The 19,710-nt window shown below is 41.4% G+C and overlaps 1 protein-coding gene across 2 annotated transcripts in view; it reads left to right on the plus strand.

Annotated features, from left to right (window-relative positions):
- Window positions 1-19,710, plus strand: part of lama2 (laminin, alpha 2) — a 364,685-nt gene that overhangs the window by 103,391 nt on the left and 241,584 nt on the right. For both annotated transcript variants that reach the window (XM_059981534.1, XM_059981533.1), the window contains exons 4-5: window positions 11,580-11,822; window positions 17,892-18,071. In XM_059981534.1, coding sequence (XP_059837517.1) covers window positions 11,580-11,822; window positions 17,892-18,071 — 423 coding nt within the window. The remainder of the gene's footprint in view (window positions 1-11,579; window positions 11,823-17,891; window positions 18,072-19,710) is intronic.

Here is a 19,710-nt window from a genome sequence, read left to right on the forward strand (position 1 = left end):
ATTTTCTGCTACATCCGCCATCTTCAATGGGGCCCTACCACGAAACATACTGTGGCGAGCATTCGGTCCGTGATGACAGATGAATAAGCTCGTTAAACTCAACAACTGTTTTTGTTGTGATAAACATGAAAACAGACTGGGCACGATGACCTGGGGAAGAACCCACTCAGTCACGTACAGACCTTGGTGACAATCAGGGTGACCCATAAACACACAAGCAAATAACTGTATACCCTAAACTAAAATGTAACAATAAATGAACTTGAACCTCCCACCATAATCCCACAAATGCATTTTAACACAAGAACAATGAGCAGCAGCACAGGTCATTAGAAATCCGGGGGCATCTGTCAACCACAACCCTTCTCCCCCCCCCCCCAGAGGGCCACGCTGCCCCACCTGAAGGGTCAGCCATCCTAAGGAACACCAGAGTCCATAACAAAGTCCAAAAGTCCTGGTGGTGGTCAACACTGCTGCCTAGGGCGCTGGGATTGGGGGTTTCTGGAGCCCCTCATAAGGAGGTACGGTTTAGAGAGGCAAGAGGCAGGGCACCCAAAGTATCGCTCCTTTCCTTCAGCCTTGCTGGATCAGTGGTGGCCAAGGGCCAATATGGTGCCAGTTGATCCCAGTGCAGGACGACTGTCTTTTGCCTCTCAGGCAACTGCACCTGATATACCAAATCAGAGAGGCAGCTGAGCATCTCTCCCGGCCTCTTCCAGTGACTTCCCAGCTTTGGGGATAGTCCCTTCTTCCGAGAGGGGAATTAGACCCATAGTGGGTCCCCTGCTGCTGCATTGGCACCCCAGACTGGTGGCCTGGCCCCTTCTGGGACGTGCAAGCAGTGTAGCAGTGCACGAACAGCCCCACGTGCTGCTTGTGCCCGGGCCAGCAGAAGTGTTCGGACAGTTTGGCCAACTTCTTTGAAACCCCAAAATGGCTGGCTCTCCCACCAGCCAGTGCACCGGCCACAGTACTGTGGTGTGGAGCCCAGGGGGACCAGCAATTGCAGATGTCTGTCGCCATCGGAAAGTGGCCACCATCGGAATAGCAACCCGTCCCGCCCCCCTGGTGTTCCCCACTGAGGGTATAGGGCTTTCGTCTCTGGATCCTGGGCAGAGACTTTCCACCACTCTGGCCATCGTTCCACACGCAACCATTCCCTCGCCTGGGCCGACACTGGATCGCTCACTGCGCAGTTGCTGGCCAATGGTGGGGAGGGTTTATCTTGCCGCCAGCTGTCGCCTGAAGAGCCGTCGCGGCCACCTGCCCCCGGTTCCGCTGTGTGGCGTTGGGCCCTTGCAGGGTGTGCTGCGCTGCCACGGGCCCCTGTGAGACCAGTGATGATGGTTGCTGCACCTGCCTGCTCCGCTTCCTGGAGCAGCCCTGTAGAGCGGTGCCCCTGGGGGCATCCACACAGGTCACCCAGCGGGACAACAAGTCCTGGATGTTGGCTGGCCACACCTCGTTCTCCACCGTGACATGCAGCCTCCTCTTCCCTCTCATCACCCCGCAGTCGCCGGTGACCGTAGCCAGCTGGACCGCCGTCGTTGTCCACCCAGGCTAGTAGATGTTGGGAAGGATTCTCGGACGGGTGATGGTTGACCTCGTGTCCACCAACGCACGGCATCCGATGCCCTCCACCACGCGGTCCACGTAAAAGCCTTGCTCTTCACCCAAGTGGCCACCCAGAGAGGCGACAATGGAGGGATTCTGCTGGAGGTCTCGTGTGGTGCTGCCAGTTTGGTGTTTTCTGGTGGCTGCGCTGGGCTGTGGCATGGCGCTGGTGCGGGGCAGTCCCAGGCCAAATAACCTGCCTGACCACACTGATTGTCCGGGGCCGGTGTGGCACTGGTCTGACCAGTCTCAGGGACTCCTCTTCGTCAGTGTCTCCTCTGCCTCGGTGACGTAAGCCGTGCTTGGGGCCTGCTGGAACACTTCGGCCGGCGATGATGGTGATGTCAGCCGAACGTGCTGCTGAAGGCACTGTGGCGTCTGCGAGAGGAAACTGGGGGTAGCCATGCCGAGCACAGTTGTGAAGATCGGCCACGAATGCCCCCAGGCTTTTTCCCAGATGGCGCCATTTGCTGGCCAGGGCTTCCCTCAATTACTACCTGCAACAGCCTCTGCTCGAAGCGCCGCTACGAGGGTCCTGTAGTCATGCTGCTCGGCCGACGTTAGGTCGAGGAGGGCCTTGGGGGAGACTGGGAGGGGGGTTTCACCTATTACCTCGTGGTACTTCCTCCCCTCCTCCCGCTTTCTCACTCAGACCCCTCATCTATTTTTCCAGTCCTGATGAAGGATCTCAGCCCGAAGCTGTCTGGCTTGTTGAGTTCCTCCAGCAGTTTGTGTGTGCGTCCTCCAGCAACCACTCCTCTCCCCCCCTCCCCCCGAAACATCACAATTTCTTTCCCTGCCTTCCGCAGGGATCAATTCGTCCCTCATCTCTAATCCCCCTCCTAGCATTCTGCCCTGCAAATGATGGAAATGCTACACGTGCTCCCTAACCTCCACACAGGGTCCCCAGCACTCCTTTCCGATAAGAACCCTTCACATGTGAATGCGTGGGCCATCTACGGTATCCAGTTCGTGTGTGTTACTCTGGGTTTCCAGCATCTGCAGGATCTCCGGTTTTCAGACATCTGTATTAAAAGCAGGTATATCTAATAAAGTGCCCACAGTGCAAATCTCTCTGAGTTCAGCTCTTTTGTAATCTTTCTCCATTTGGATGTCTACCATTGGTTTTTTCTTACTGAAGTAAACTACATAACTGTGCACTTGTTCATATTAAATTGCAGTTGCCGAGAGTTTACGCATTCACTCCTGTCTATGTATGTTCAGTTGCATAATCCTGATATCCCCGCACTAATTGTTACAATACTGTGCAAAAGTCTTAGGTGTGTAAGAAAAGCTAAAGAATTTTGCACAGTACGGTATCTGTCAATGTGGAGTGGAGAGTGAGTTTATACATCTGGCGAGAGCAAAGAATGTTGGGAATGGCCACAGGAGGGGTGTGGGATGGGTGGCAGAGAAGAAGTGCCAAAGATGGGGTGGTGGCCTGGGTGCAGACACACTCAACCTTGAGACACGAGGCAAGGTAATTTGATACCAAACAATTGGTTTATTGATAATCTGAAGTATGTCTCTTTGGTGCTTCCTGCCCCCTCCCTTTGCTTTCCCTTTATCTCAACCGTGATTTCCCTCTGCCTGCCTCTTTTCCACTCTCAGTCCACAATAGAGACCCATACCAGAATCCGGTTTATCATCATTCACTTGTGTCATGAAATTTGAGTTTCTGTTGTGGCAGCAGTACTGTGCAATACATAAAGTTACTACAGTACTGTCTTAGGCTCCCTAGCTGTATATGTGTACCTAAGCCTTTTGCAAATTTGGATACCTCATACTCTGCCCCCTTGTCAAAGCACTATTATAAATCAAATCTGTGGGCCAAGAACTGATCCTAAGGATGGTCCACTAGTTGCATCATTCCAGCATGAATGGAGTATGCCTTATCAACTCTTTGGACCTTATGGCATCTGAAAATCTGCTGATACTCTGAGCCCAAGCTATGTCGGATGTAAAACATGTCAATCAAAATATTCCTTGTCTTCTGTAACCTATTCCATCATCATTAATAATAATGGAGTAGTCCCTTTGAAGGGTCTTGTTGACTTTTTATTCCTTTCCGTAGATGCTTTCTGACCTGAGTTGCTCCAGTATTTTATGTATGTTACCCTCCGGTACTAATAGCTGATTTGGAAACTCCAGTGCTTGGAAATAAATGCATCTAAACGTGTGCACTAATGCATGGGCTCGTACATGCATAAGAGGGAAATGGACATTTAGCAGGGATAAATAATGGGATGTTGGTAGAATTTGTTGAAGCTTCATAAATGCCAGGGTTGTTTTCTAAAGGTATATTCACAGGAAATATATCTCATTTGTTTGCAATGTTACTAACCTTACAGAAATGGCAAGTTTTAGCCATGACCCCCAAGAGGCATTTTCATTGGTAAAAGTAAGAAAATGCAATCAATTGAACAGATCGGATATAATGATTCTTTATGATTTCTCAAGATGCTAATTAGCCACTCAACTGGCAAAACAATGGAAACATTTCTTGAGTCAGCTATGAATAAAATTTGTCATGCCTTTAATACAGTAAAATGCTCCAAGACTTGACATTCAATGAATGCATTTGTAATTTTACATTAAGAAGTTTTCACAAAAGTTATCACTCAAATAACTTCTTTACCATTTCTGTCTAGAATTTTCCTGTATAATTAGAAAGAAAATCAGCATTATAGCAGAGACAGTTCTAGTTTTTCAGTGCTGATTAAAGAGAATCAACAGGGATTTGTAAGAGGAACTCATTTCTAAATAAAACTAATTAAAGGAAACAATTAAAATCATAATTCAGGTAACATTAGTTTATAACTTCCTAAAAGCAGTTTGGCTCCAGGTAGACTATATCTAAAATGAAAGCTCATGGAACTTATTAACCAGGTTAGGAGTTTAAGGGCAAAAGAAGATGGTGAATCTAATTAGTTAATGCTTGAGTTTGAAGTGAAGAGTGGTGCCCTAAGAAGATTTGTAATTGGGGCTTAACTATTCACTATATTTTCTAAGTTATTAAAAGAACATAGAGAGTTGCAGATCTAAATTTTTGCTACGGGGTAAAAGAAATTGCCAAGAGACATTGGTAAATTAAGTGAGTTGGCCAAACATTGCAATTGGATTTCAACATAAGTAAACTTAGAAAAAAAAATAAGAAACTTAACTCCATCATGGTGCTAGACTTCGTAGCATCCAAGACATCTTCAAGGAATGGTGCCTTGGGAAGGCGGTGTCCATTATTAAGGACCCCACCATCCAGGGCATGCCCGCTTCTCTTTGTTATCATTGGGAGGGAGGTACAGAAGCCTGAAGGCACACACTCAGTGATTCGGGAACAGCTTCCTCCCCTCGGCCATGTGATTTCTAAATAGACATTGAACATGAATACTAACTAAATTTATTTCATGTATTTCACTGTACTGCTGCCGTAAAGTTAGCAAATTTCATACTGTATTTATTTTTTTTATTTTGTTTTCTTCTATATTGTGTGTTGCATTGAACTGCTGCTGCTAAGTTAACAGATTGCATGACACATGTTGGTGATAATAAACATGATTCTGACGTATCCCCGGTGATATTAAACCTTCTGATTGTGAAAAGGATGAATCTTTGATTTTTTAAATAGTGAATAGACGTGACTTAATAAGGTTAAATGGACAATGACAGTGCAACACCAAATTATGGTAATTAGGTTCATAAATAAATCAAAGACCAACTAGAAGGCAGGAATATAAAGTCTACAGCGTTATAAGCCCCTTTTTGGCCACCCCGGAGAGCTATATCATCCAGGTTACAGTACCTTGTGATCTTTCGGCCTATAATTTAGCACAAATTTACCAGAATGTTATCAGAACTACAAGGATTACATTTTGAAAAGATTCCTTGACCTATTGTTATATTTCTTGGAATATAGAAGGTCAAGATATGATTTGAATTGTGTTTTTACGGCTTAGAAAGAATTGATGCTATAATGGAGATAAATTACTTCTGCTGGTACAGCGTTCTAGGACAAGAGATATAACTTCAGACTAAGGCATTCAGGAGAGAAGTCAGAAGATTCTCTATTTGTGAGCAAGTGTGGTAGATATAGAACTCTCCTACAACTAGTAATGGATAGCAGCTCAAGCAATACTTTTAAAGCTGACATTGATATATTTGCCTCCGCTAGCCAAGTTTTTTAAAGGGATGTGAGGTTAAGTGTTTTACATTCAAGATAGATAGAATAGGTAAGAATTTAAGGTAAGCTACAATTTAGCCTTGGCCACATTGAATAGCCGAGCATACTTGAAAGGCTGAATGATTTGATGTAGTTCCAATAGATACTGTTCTGAAAAAAATCAATTTGCCAATGAATGTTATTACTTTTTGTGGCAAAAGACTGTTTCTTTTGAAACCAACCTTCAGTCAGTGATTTTACTCGAGCTTGTGTGGAAAAGGTGTAGCAGCTGCTGATAAATTTTGTCTCCAGTGGATCAGGGGGTACTGAATCAGTTTACCATTGTTCTGGAGCGGTGTTTAGACCTTGCAAGATGGGCACCAAGAAAATGAAGGAACAAAGATGTAATTGGCTCGATATATTTCATTTGGTACCAAGCTGAATATTTGCACCTAACCCCTTCTGGTCTTCGCCTGTTTGCAGCACTTCCTGCATTCTCCTGTGCCCCCATGTCAATCCCGTCATTAACAGTGTCTCTATAAGAATCAGGTGTATTATCGGGTTCATGAAATTTGTTGTTTTGTGGCAGCAGTGCAGTGCATGCCATAAAATTTGCTATAACTCAATAAAAAAAAGGGCAGAAGAGGAATAGTGAGTTAAAGTTCATGGGACTATTCAGAAATCTGGTGAAAAGGGCAAGAAGCTGTTCTAAAAGTGTTGACTGTGGTTCTTCAGTCTTCTTGACCTCGTCTCTTGATGGTAGTAATGAAAAGAGGAAATATCTTGGATGGTAAGGATCCTTAATAACGGAAGCTGCTTCATTGAGACACTGCCTTTGGAAGACGTGGATAGGGTTGTGCCAGTGATGGAGCTGGTCGAGTCGACAACCAGCTGTAGCCTGTTTTGATCCTGTGCATTGGAGGCTCCACATCAGACAATGAGACAAGTGGTCAGAATGGTCTCCACCGTACATCTGTTTCAATTTGCCAGAGTTTTTGGTGACAAAGTAAGTCTCATCAAGCTCCTGATGAAGCTGTCTTCGTGGTTGCCTCAGTATTGTGGGCCCTGGATAGATCCTCTGTGACGCTAATGCCCAGCAGCTTGAAGCTTCTCACACTTTCCAATGCTGACCCCTCAATTAGTATTGGTGTGTGTTCTCCTGACTTTCCCTTCCTGAAATCCACAATCAGTTCCTTGATCTTGCTGAGGTTGAGTGCAAAGTTGAATGTAAGCACTTTAGGAAAATTACTTCCTTCTGTACTCATACATAGAACTACCCTTTAGAGCATTGACAAGTACCTAAGTACTTTGTTCAGTCTGAACCCAGGGTTTCAATCAATTATCACTAACATTTAAATTTCAATCCTTCAAACTATTTCATCAAAAGTAAAAAAAATCACCAACTATGTGTGGAAAGTGGAAATCTGAAAAAATAGAAAATGCTGAAAATACTCACCAGCATTTCGAGCATATTCTGTTTTTATTGCAATTATTTATTCAATTTTATATTAAGGAAACTATTAATGATTTTTAACTGAATTTTTTGAAGTGATAAATGAGAGATTACAAAGTAACTCCAGGCCTGATGTGCAATCTGAGTGTCCAGACTTCAATAAGAGAACCACAGTTGGAGTTGCTATGAATTACAATATATAAATATGATGTGAGTAAATTTATATAATTCCAACTGTAAGTTATGAATCCAGTAAAGCCCTTGAGGAAGAATAAAAATGAAGGTAATTAAATTACCAAAATAAGGTGATTTAAATGGGTATCTTTAATATAATTGTGAAATTGCTAATTTTAAATTTAATCATTAAAGTTCCAGGATAATAGAATTTGATTAAGTATTTTGGTTAATTCATCAAGACCATAAGTTCACATGATATAGGAGCAGAATTAAGCCATTTGACTCATTGAGTCTGCTCTGCCATTTCATCATGGCTGATCCATTTTTCCTCTCAGCCCCGATCCCCTGCCTTCCCTGATACCCCATCTACTTATGCACTGACCATTCAAGAATCTATCAACCCCTGCTTTAAATATACACAGACTTGGCCTCCACAGCTGCCTGTGGCAAAGTATCCCCTTGATTCACCACTCTCTGGCTACAGAAATTCCTCCTGGTCTCAGTTCTTAAAGGACACCTGTCTGATCTGAGACTCACCCACCATAGGAAACATCCTCTCCACATCCACTCTATCAAGGCCTTTCACCATTTAGTAGGCATCAATTGGGTCACCCCTCATTCTTCTGAATTGCATTGCATGCAGGCCCAGAGCTATCAAACACACTTCATCTGACAGACCATTTAATCCTGGAATCATTTTCCTGAACCTCCTTCCAGAATAAATATATCAAGAATATGTAGCTTTACACATACAATTTTAATATTTAGATTTAACATCAGAAGTGTGATTTGTGTCACGATGAGCAGCACATGGCTGTTAAATGGGAAGTGCATTCTGTATACAGCGGAACATTATTAATAGAGAGAATAGGAAAATAATAAAGATTGATTATAGAAACTGTAGAGTGAAAGTAACTTGAAACAGATAGCAATAATTGTGTTTGAAACTATGACAAGACAGAAACCAAAGGCAAAATTAGACAAGCATTTGGGAAGGACAAAGAAACCAATAACACAGAAACATAGAATATAGAAACCCTACAGCACATTACAGGCTCTTCGGCCCACAGTGCTGTGTCAAACATGTACTTACTTTAGACATTACCTAGGGTGACCCATAACCCTCTATTTTGCTAAGCTCCATGCATCTATCCAGGCGTCTCTTAAAAGGCCCTATCATAACCGCCTCTACTACCGTCACTGGCAGCCCATTCCACACACTCACCACTCTCTGTGTAAAAACAACATAACCTTGACATCTCCTCAGTGCCTACTTCCAAGCACCTTAGACCTGTGTCCTCTTGTGTTAGCCACTTCAGCCCTGGGAAAAAGCCTCTGACTATCCACATGATCAACGCCTCTCATCATCTCATAAACTAATAACTGCTGTTCATTGGATGAAAATGGTTGGGAGGGGGCTCGAGTGGATCATAAACAGCAAATGCTGTTTTTGTGCTGTGCTGAATCTCCCATGTAATTCTGTGCTTTCAGTTCATTTTGTTTTAATATGTTTGAAAATTGTTGTTTTGTTCAATGTTAATAAGAACTTAAATGTCTGTGAAAGGCAAAGACTTTGTTGGGCATCGTGGTAGTATAGCGACCGGCATAACTTAGTCACAAGGGTGTAATCGGGCTCGTATGGTCCTGTTACTGTGCTGTATCTCAAATAAATGGGGAAAAAAATGAAAGAGCTGGTCAAGATAGCTTTAATAGAGGACAAATCTGCACTCCTAGTTTTTCCTTCTGTCAAGAATGTTCTGGGGCCGGGATCACTTCCCTTTGTCTCATTCACCCTGGCTGTTGTTTGGTACTTCCTACTCAGGAGTGTAGAGAGCCGCTGGAAGTTGGACGAGTGTAGAGGGATCATAGATTGTAATCAATCCACAGCTGAAAGCATGTGTAGTCAGTCTGTGACTGACTACAGTGCAAATAGCAGATTGCGGGCAATTTTCTTCGGAATGAATGGACACATCTGTCAAGTTTTGGTTCATTATTTGAACTTGCAGTTATAGCTAAGGAGAATTCGTGTGCTGCTCTGAGCTGAAGTATCATGGATCATTGCAATTTCAAAAACAACACTGCATGCTCGCAGATTTACTGCTGTGATGTAAAGGTAAGTTGCACATTTGAGGTAAAGTGAAGAGACTGCAAGTTACATTTGTGAGGGAAGGTTTGTTTCCTCACGTTCCCATCATTCATAACTGGAGGAGGCTTATGAAAGCCTAAAATAATAGCCATAATCTATTTCCATTAACTGGATCTCAGAGTGCACTGCTTATTTTAGAAATAAATATGTGTTCAGTCAGGTATTATGTTTCATTCTACAATAAAGTTCAATTCACAATTCAAGAGCAATTTGAACTTAAAATTCCACATTTTTCAAAGTAAGACTATTGTTTCAGTTTTTCATGGAAAATAATTTGCACATTTGTAGACTTAACAATTCCCATCAGCCTGTGGTATCAGATGAGCAACTAAGCGTTTGTTTATTTACTTCTTTAAAAAACCTCATGGATTAAGAAAAAACTTTACTGATAATTGATAGTGTACAACTTTAGTAAAATAGTTCAAAATGAGTTTTATCTAAAAAAAATCATTTAGACCAGCAGTTGAACAGTAAAATTTGAAGTAACAACTAACTTCAAATAAAATTAAACAGAATAATTCACGACCATTATAAATGCAACTTTATTTTTAGTAATGTACTTGTTTTTAAATTTGAAATCTTTTACAACATATCTCAACAAAAGCTTTGAGTATCCTTGATGAATTGCAAATTGGAACAGTACACAGGAACTGAACACTAATTAATTTGATTTAAAAGCTTCACCATAAAGGCAAAGAAACGGCTCATTCAGCCCACCCAGACTGAAGTGATTATCAAGCATTCATTTGCATGAATCCCATTTTATACCCCCACATGTAACCAACACTCCCCAGATTCACGTATACATTTGGAGCACAGTGGCTGATCAACCAAATCATCCACACGTCTTTGCAAAGTGAAGAAATTGGAGGACATAAAAGAAACTGAGACTATTAAACAATCTCCTAGTATGATGAAACGGACTCTTGGCCTCACAATCTCCTAGTTAGGGCCTTGCACATTATTGACCGCTTGTGCTGGACTTCCTCTGTAGCCCTTTATTGTGCAGACTGGAGTTACAACACCTCATGTTCTGGGTGGATTGTGGACAACCTCCCGATCTGCCCAGTTCCTTCTCTGCCACTGCTGCCCCCAGACACCCCATTTCTCTCCCCTCTTCCACCCACACTCTCTTCCCACTGGTTCCCCTCCTTGACAGGTTCCCTCAGCTCAGCATTTCTTCCTTATTTGGTTCCCTGCTCCTTTCCTCTCAGATTTCACCATTGGTCGCCTCCACCTAACACTTCCCAGCCTCTGTAGCTGTTTCTGCTCTCCCCTCCTCCGTCTGTCTATCACCTGGACTCACCAATTGCTTGCCAGCTCTTGCTGCAGCCCTTCCCCTTCCATTTTTATGCTGGCCGCTCCTCTCTATCTTTCAGTCCAAATGAAGGGGCTCAACTCAAAACCCCAATGGTACATTACCCTCCGCAGATGCTGCTTGACCCCAGGGTTCCTCCCAGCATATTGTTGCTCCAAATTCTAGCATCTGCAGTCTCTTGTCTTTCCAATTGAAGTGATGGTATGAGCTTTTTCACTAGTCTAGTGCTAGGCTTGGGAATCCAGCACAATACCAAAGTCACAAAACCTTTTAGTTTTGGATGGTTATAGCAGAAGGGGCAGTAGTTAGTGACATGAATGGAAATGATGGTGGTGGATACTGGTTTTGTTCTTTTAGTTATTTAGTTGCAACAAAGTGAAATTGACTGATAGTTTGCCAAATAAAACTGTTTTACCAAGTGAATCATAGAATGATTATTTAGATGCTCACCTGCCAAGCAAAAGCTCTGAATGCAGCCGTGCACCAGAATCATTTACTTCAGTGACTATACTGCACTCTGATTTTCTTTGTGATTATTTCTGTTTAGAAAAATGTTGATATGTGTATTCAAGGATTATTAAAGCACCACTCACAATTTATTTAAAGAAAGTGAAACAAAAATATTAAGTTTTGCTATTAGTTGCAAAACAACAAGACTCAGAATTTTATTTATTGATGCAATATTGATTCTAATTTTGTTGTACCTATTTAACAGGTGTTCCAGGTTGCCTATGTTATAATAAAGACTGCAAATTCTCCACGTCCAGGGAATTGGATCTTGGAGCGTTCAACTGATGGAATCACATACAAACCGTGGCAATACTATGCTATAACAGATACAGAGTGTCTGACCCGCTACAACATTGTGCCTCGGGCAGGCAATCCCATATATGTAGCAGATGATGAAGTTATTTGTACCTCATTTTACTCAAAAATCCATCCCCTGGAAAATGGTGAGGTAAGGCAGGAAGTTATAATTTTGAATGTCCTTTACAAACTTCGCATCTAACTTATTCAGGATAATGGGAGCAACAGAGATGAGTTTGTATTCTTGAGTTTGAAGTAAGATTGGTGCTGCACTTTGAAACATTGCTTGTATTTTTATCAACATTGCACTGCATGCTGTAATTAAGTGTAAAAATGAACATATTGGATAGCACACACCAGTGTGTGCAGCAAATAATTATTTATATGGACTTTACTAAACATATATGGACTTAAATGTTTAGTTGAATAAAATTATTATAACTTATATTCATATTTCATAGAAATGAAAACGCATTGCAATTCAAAGTAAATTTATCTCAAAGTACATGTATGTGACCATATACAACCCTGAGATTCATTTTAATGCAGGCATACACAGTAAATCCAAGGAGCACTTGAAGAAATAAAAGCATAGGCAATTTTCTAATTGGAGGGAAACTTCAAAAATCACAGATGCAAAGAGAATTGGGAGTCCATGTGCAGAATTCCCTAAAGGTTCATTTGCAGGTTTGGTCTGTGGTGAGGAAGGCAAATACAATGTTAGTATTTATTTCGAGAAGAATAGTATATAAAAGGAAGGATGTAATGATGAGGCTTTATAAGGCACTGATGAGACCTCACAGAGTTGTACTAATAAGGAGCAGTTTTGGGCCCCTTATTTAAGAAAGGATGTGCTGACATTGGAGAGGGTTGAGAAGAGATTTATGAGAATAATTCCAGGAATGAAAGGAACGTTTGATGGCTCTGGGTCTTTACTCACTGTATTATAGAAGAATGAGGGAGGGATTTCACTGAAACCTTTTGAATATTGAAAGGCCTAGATAGAGTGGTTGTGGAGAGGATGTTTCCTAAGGTCTCTAGGACCAAAGGGCACAGCCTCGGAAAAGAGGGGCATCCATTTAGAACAGAGATGAGGAGCAATTTGGTGGTGAATCTGTGCCTAATTCATTGCCACAGCCCGGGTCATTGGGTGTATTTAAGGCAGGTGTTCATAGGTTCTTGATTAGTCAGGGCATGAAAGGTTATGGGGAGAAGTCAGGAGAATGGAGTTGAGAGAGAAATGGATCAACTGTGCTGAAATGCCAGAGCAGACTCATTGCCCGAAAGACCTAATTCTGCTCCTAGGTCTTATGCCTTATGTTCTGAACACATAGAATCAATGAAAGACTGCATATAGTAGGACAGATGGGCAACCAGTATGCAGAGTGATAAACTGTGCAAATACGAAAGAGAAAAGAACATGAGATGAAGAGTCCTTGAAAGTTAGTCCATAGGTTGTGGGAAGAGTTCAGTGAAGGGGCAAGTGAAGTTGAGTGAAGTTATTTCCTCTTGTTCAACAGCTTGATGGTTGAGGGGTAATGACTGTTCCTAAACTTGGTGGTGTGGGTCCTGAGGCTCCTGTACCACCTTCCTGACAGCAGCAGCAAGAAGAGAGCATGACCTGGGTGTTGGAGATTCTCGATGATAGACGTTGCTTTCCTACAACAGCACCACATATAAGTATGCTCATGGTGGGGAGGGCTTTATTTATGATGGACCTCACTGTATCTACCACTGTTTGCAGGATTTTTCGTTCAAGGGCATTGATGTTTTCATACTTGGCTGTGATACAACCAGTCAATGTACTCTTTACTGCATATCTATAGAAGTTTGTCAGGTTTTAGATGTTATGCTGAATCTTTGCAATGTCCTAAAGCTGCCATGCTTTCTTTGTAATTGCATTTACTGTATGTACTGGCCCAGGACAGATCTTCTGAAATGACAACTCCGAGGAGTTTAAAGTTCCCCACCTCTGATCCCCTGATGAGGACTGGCTCATTAATCTCTGGTTTCCTCCTCCTGAAGTCAATCATCAGCTCTTCGGTTTTGCTGACATTCAGCGAGAAGATGTTGGTATGGCATCACTCAGCCAGATTTACAATCTCCCTCCTCGATCTGATTCACCACCACCTTCGATTCAGCCAGCGACAGAGGTGTTGTCAGCAAACTTAAATATGACATTAGCCTGACAGTCATAAGCATAAAGTGAGTAGAGCAGGTGGCTAAGCTCACAGCCTTGTGGTGCACCTGCACTGGTGGAGATTGTCGAGGAGATATTGTCATTCTGAACTGACTGGGGTCTTCAAGTGAGGAAATCGAGGAACCAATTGCACAAGGAGGTATTGAGGCCAAACACTTGAAGCTTACCGAGTAGTTTTGAAGTGATGATGGTGTTGAATGCCGAGCTATACTTGATAAAGAGCATGCTGATGCTTGTTGTCCAGATGATCCAAGGTTGAGTGAAGTGCCAACGAGATGTCACCTGTTACGTTTATTTTGTGCTGGTTAGCAAATTGGAGTGGATCCAAATCACTTGTCAGTTGATGTGTTTCTTTGCCAACCTTTCAAAGCACTTTGTCACAGTTGATGCAAGTGCTACTGGATGATAATCATTGAGGCATGTTCTTCTCAGCCACTGGTCTAATTGAAGCCTGCTTGAAGCAGGCAGGTGCTTCAGCCTGCCAAAGCGAGAGGTTAAAGATGTTCGTGAGCACTCCAGCCTGTCGAGCAGCACAAGTCTTTGGTACTTGGCCAGGTACTTCAGCTGGGCCGGATGCTTTCCATGAGTTCATCTTCCTGAAGGATGCTGTCATGTCGGCTTCAAACTGAAATCCCAGTGTCATCGGGGACTCTGGGATTTGGTGAATGTTCTTCCCTGTTTTTGATGAGCATAGAAAGCATTGAGTTCATCTGTGGATGGCGTCTTGGTGTTGCCTACATCACTTAGTTTCACTTTGTCAGAGCATTCAAGTCCTGCGCAGCTGTCAAGCAACCTCACTGACTCAAGTTTGGTCGGGAATTGCCACTTCACATGAGAAAGCTTTCCCGAGGTCGTACCTGAACTTCTTATATTTTACTTAGTTGCTAGACTTGTTTGCTACTGATGTAGCCCTCAGCTGGTTGTGGACCTTATGGTTTATCCCTTCTGGTTAGGGAAAGCTGTGAATTATTTTGTGGGGATATAGTGGTCCTTGAAGGTTTTAATAAAGGACATGACAACCGTGACTGCAAAAAATAAAAATTTCCTACTGGAGAATACTTGATGCAGAAAATGCATCAGATGTATCAATCGGCCTACTGCATGCCTGGCTCTCAGGGCAAGTTTCAGAAGAAAGGGGTTCTTGACACCTTATGTGTACATTCATCCATGCTAAGTTGGCTACGTATTGTGGAATGTGGTCTTCTGGGTTTGCTATAAAAGAAATGTTTTTAAGGTGAAATAATATTACGTTCCCACCAGCATCTGGATGTTCATAGCTTGGGTGGGTTCTGAGGTACATGTCAGCCCTTCGGTCAATCGCATGCCAGATTCTAATCAGGTTCAAAGTTCAAAGTACATTTATTATCAAAGTATGTATACATTATACAACCTTGAGGTTCGACTCCTTACAGGCAGCCACAAAACAAAGAAGCCCCTGAAAAAACATTACAAAAGACTAATAAGCAATGAGAGGAAAAAAAGAATCATGCAAGCAATAAAGTTAGACAAATAGCATTTGGAACAAAAAATAGGTCCTCAGACACAAAGCCTGGAGCAGGCCTCAGGCTCTGTTCAGTGCACGGCAGAGTGAACATTGTGGAGCCCACAGACATGAAGCCCGGAGTAGGTCGTGGCCTCAGCCTCAGTGCAGCGAAGAGTGGAGTAAATGTCACGGAGCAGTGAACAGAAGCAGCCCGACCCTCACTGTGCGTCCCGACTCCCTGCCTTTTCAATCCATCTGGGCCGGCGTTCAAATTGTCCAAACGGCAGGTCGTTCCTTGCTCCAGGACCCGGGCCCTGTTGTATCGATGCATTCCGGGCCTGGACTCTGCTGTCACGTTTTGGCGTGAGCCCAACCTTTCCAAATCGGTCAAGTGCTTAGATCAATCAAAGCTCGCTGTCGGTGTAGATGGACTGGCCTTAAATCCACTTCTCCTCTGTTCGGCCCCAACTCGAATATGCCTCGACCTCGCCTTGCATCCATGCGCTTTGACCCTGAGCTCAGCTTCGCCTTTGCCACCTCTCCGTTTTTTGTGGTTACTGTTTACCATAGTATTTTACAGATAAAGATAAAGTGTTATTAATAAAGTATTGATGCACCATCAATAACTCTCAGAGATGTGAGGCGAGATATCGGCTTTTATTGACTGGAAGAAAGAACAAGCAGTAGTTCACCACCATACTACATCCTGGAGACCGAGGGCCGGGCTCAGGCCTCAATCGCCTTTATACAGGGGTCTGTGGGAGGGGCCACAGGAGCAGCCAGCAGGGGGGGTGTCCAGACAGGTATATGTAGTTCACCACAAGTATTTCATTGTACCCCTTGTTTTGGTAACCACCAGTAAATAGTCAACAGCCCTCAGCAGCGCTATCTTAAACCGAAATATACACTTGCTTTGACCAAATGTGGCACAGTCTTACTGCTCTCAGTCCCCAATTTGCAGTCCCCAACATTGAGTACTGTATTGGCAATAATGATCCGTGAAATTTCTACCACACTGCTGTATTTGTGTAATGCTGTATCTCTTGCAGTTAATGGAATAGTTGCTGAAGAATACCATAGCTGCTGGACAGTGGAAAGAGTGAAAATATAAAAAGTATCTCAGGAAATGTAAGAATGGGGGTGCATATTGTTTTGTGAATGTGCACAGGCAGAGCTTAGTGCCCAGGGAAATTGAAATATTAGTTTGTTGTAAGGCAGACCACCCAATTGTCATTCGCAGCATGCTTCCGTTCTACTGCATCTGGACAGAAATTCAGAAAAATTGTTCCCCCTGATTTCCCCCCTTGAAAATACCTGAAAGCTTAAAGGTCAGTTCAAGAAGACGGGGATGAGTGAGAATCTCCTTGTACATCTGCAATAATCCTTTATTCTAGCTGTCAAAAAGCATCTTAGAGTGGACTGATTTATTACATTTTAGTCACAATTCCAAAATATCAATAATTTCTCACAGCTTCTCATCCTCTCCCTTTGACAATTGGTCTGACAGTGAAATAAGTCAGAAAGCAGATTTGTGATGATTTTGATGGCTGGCGATGAGTTTTTGCTATTTTGATAAGTGTGGATGTGAAGGGAGAATTTTATTATTTTCTCCTGCTGCTCTCTCACTTTGTTCATCTGGGAGTGAGACGAAGAACAAACATATCCAAGCTCCCTGTCCCATCAAATCTGACAAAGCAAACCTCATGACATATACGAGGGGAAAAAACCCAGCACAAATTGAAACAGAGTGGCAAATTTAATCAGGCTTCAAGCCCAGCATCAGCAAAGCAATCAGCCGCTCCTGTGCCTCCTCCAAGTAGCTACTTATCAATATGATAATCAACCAGCTGTGTGTTGGCTGCAAACTGTTCAGCTATTCAATAAACTTATGAAAACAACATCTGGAAGCATATTATGTTAACATTATCGTAGTAATATGAAAATATATAGAGAGTATATTGGAAACAGAGATGATGTAAGTAGATCAAGTCCTTTTGTTTTCCATTTATAAATTAAGACTGTTTCTGGTTGTTCCTATTACACACAAAAATATTTGCCGAAGCTTCATCACTTTAAAATTAACTCCCTTGTGCAATATAAATGAAAGAAGTAATCCAAATAAATAATGTCTCCAGTTCCAGACGGGTAATTATTTCAACCATCTGTGAACCACTGTGCAACGGTTTATGTATTAAAGAGCTGTTATTAAAACAGCTCTTTATATCCAATAGGATATACGAATTAATATTTTGAAAAATACACTTGTTCAGAATTTAATAAATAACACACTGTAAGGTGAAGTGCGGCCAAAATTTATTTTACATATATATGATTTTGCATAGCTATTTGTAATTAGATTTCAATAAATACCGTATTTCACTTTTACCGAATGTTATCATGTAATCACTTTGCAATATTAAAATAGGTGTTCAGTGAGTAAAGGTAAAATTGATATATGAAATGGACATGAAAGCCCACAGCGCATAATATATGACTGTTTGCTTATGAATATTGAGGCTGCCCCATTCTGATTTCAGATCCACACTTCTCTGATTAATGGAAGGCCCAGTGCGGAAGATCCATCCTCGACTCTGCTGGAGTTTACCTCTGCTCGCTATATACGTCTGAAGCTTCAGAGAATTAGAACACTCAATGCAGATCTTATGACATTAACGTATAACAATCCAGAAGATAGTGACCCTATTGTAAACAGGAGGGTGAGGATTTCTGCTTCTTTTAATGTATATTTCAAATAATTGTTCAGCCATTGACATCTGTTATGAATCTTCTTTGATCTCTGAAGGTTTTTAAAATTATTTTTTATAAATGAAATCTCAGGTGAAATTAATGTTTAACTAATCATATTTTGTTTTATTAACATGCTTGATATTCCACATTTTATATTGTAGACTTTTTCCGTGGATATAAATTGCATACAATAACAGAAATTAACAAGCATGGGATTATGATCTCATTCTCATGGCAGGTTTATGTTTGAGTAATTTACTTGAGTCACTTTTCAAACTGATGCACGGACAGAATGCTTCCTTCACATTGCCCTTTTCTTTTCAATCTTTTTATTAAATTTCATATAAAAAAAACAACACATGATAATGAATAGATTACAAATTCAATAAACTTGAAATTACATTAATAATAGGATAATAATATCCTATTAAACATCAATCAACAAAAGTTACATAAATCAATCAAGTCTATATAAATATATATAAAAAAAAACAAAAATAATCATCAAAAAAGAAAAAAAATTGAAAATATATATGAGAAAATATATATTGAAAAAAAATACTAAACTAAACTAACATGGGCAATAATAACACTTTATAAATATATGAAGGTGTCAAGAAAAGAACTCCGGAACTCCATACCTGAACAAGGATAAGTAGAGAAAAGGATCTGAAATAGGCCAAATTAATTCATATGAAAGTGTCGAATAAATGGTCCCCAGGTTTCTTCAAATTTAATTGAAGAATCAAAGATAGTGCTTCTAATTTTTTCCAAACTCAGATAGGAAATAGTTTGGGAGAACCACTGAGATGTAGTAGGAGGGTTTACTTCTTTCCAGTTTTGTAATATAGACCTTCTGGCAATTAATGTTACAAAGGCAATCATTCGTCTGATTGAAGGGGAAAGCTGATTGCCATCTTCATTTGGTATACCGAAAATTGCAGTAATAAAATGGGGTTGTAAATCGATATTCCATACTGAGGAAATGACATCAAAGATGTCCTTCCAATAGTTATGTAAAGTGGGACATGCCCAAAACATGTGGGTCAATGAAGCCACTTCTAAGTGACATCTGTCACATTGAGGGTTGATATGCGAGTAAAATCGGGCAAGCTTATCTTTAGACATATAAGCTCTATGTACAATTTTAAATTGTATTAAAGCATGTTTAGCACAAATAGAAGAGGAATTAACCATTTGTAAAATTTTTTCCCATTTATCTGTTGATATATTACATCGCCTTTGATAGAGTTGAATGGACATATTTATTTAATGCATTGAGAAACTTTAATTTTAGTCCTAATTTTATATCATGGATTAAATTAATATATTATAAACCTGTTGCTTCTGTTCTTACAAATAATTATAGATCCTCTTTTTTTCATTTATCTCGTGGTACGAGACAAGGTTGTCCTTTAAGTCCTTTATTATTTAATATTGCATTAGAACCTTTAGCTATTGCCATTCGTGAGTCTCCTAATATTTTTGGTATTATCCGTAATGAGAAGTTATACAAATTATCGCTTTATGCTGATGATTTGCTGTTATATATTTCTAATCCTAGTAGGTCTATTCCTGCTATTTTATCCTTGTTGGCTCAATTTGGTA

The sequence above is a fragment of the Hypanus sabinus genome, chromosome 10 (genome assembly GCF_030144855.1).
Source record: "Hypanus sabinus isolate sHypSab1 chromosome 10, sHypSab1.hap1, whole genome shotgun sequence".
NCBI classification, from domain to species: domain Eukaryota; kingdom Metazoa; phylum Chordata; class Chondrichthyes; order Myliobatiformes; family Dasyatidae; genus Hypanus; species Hypanus sabinus.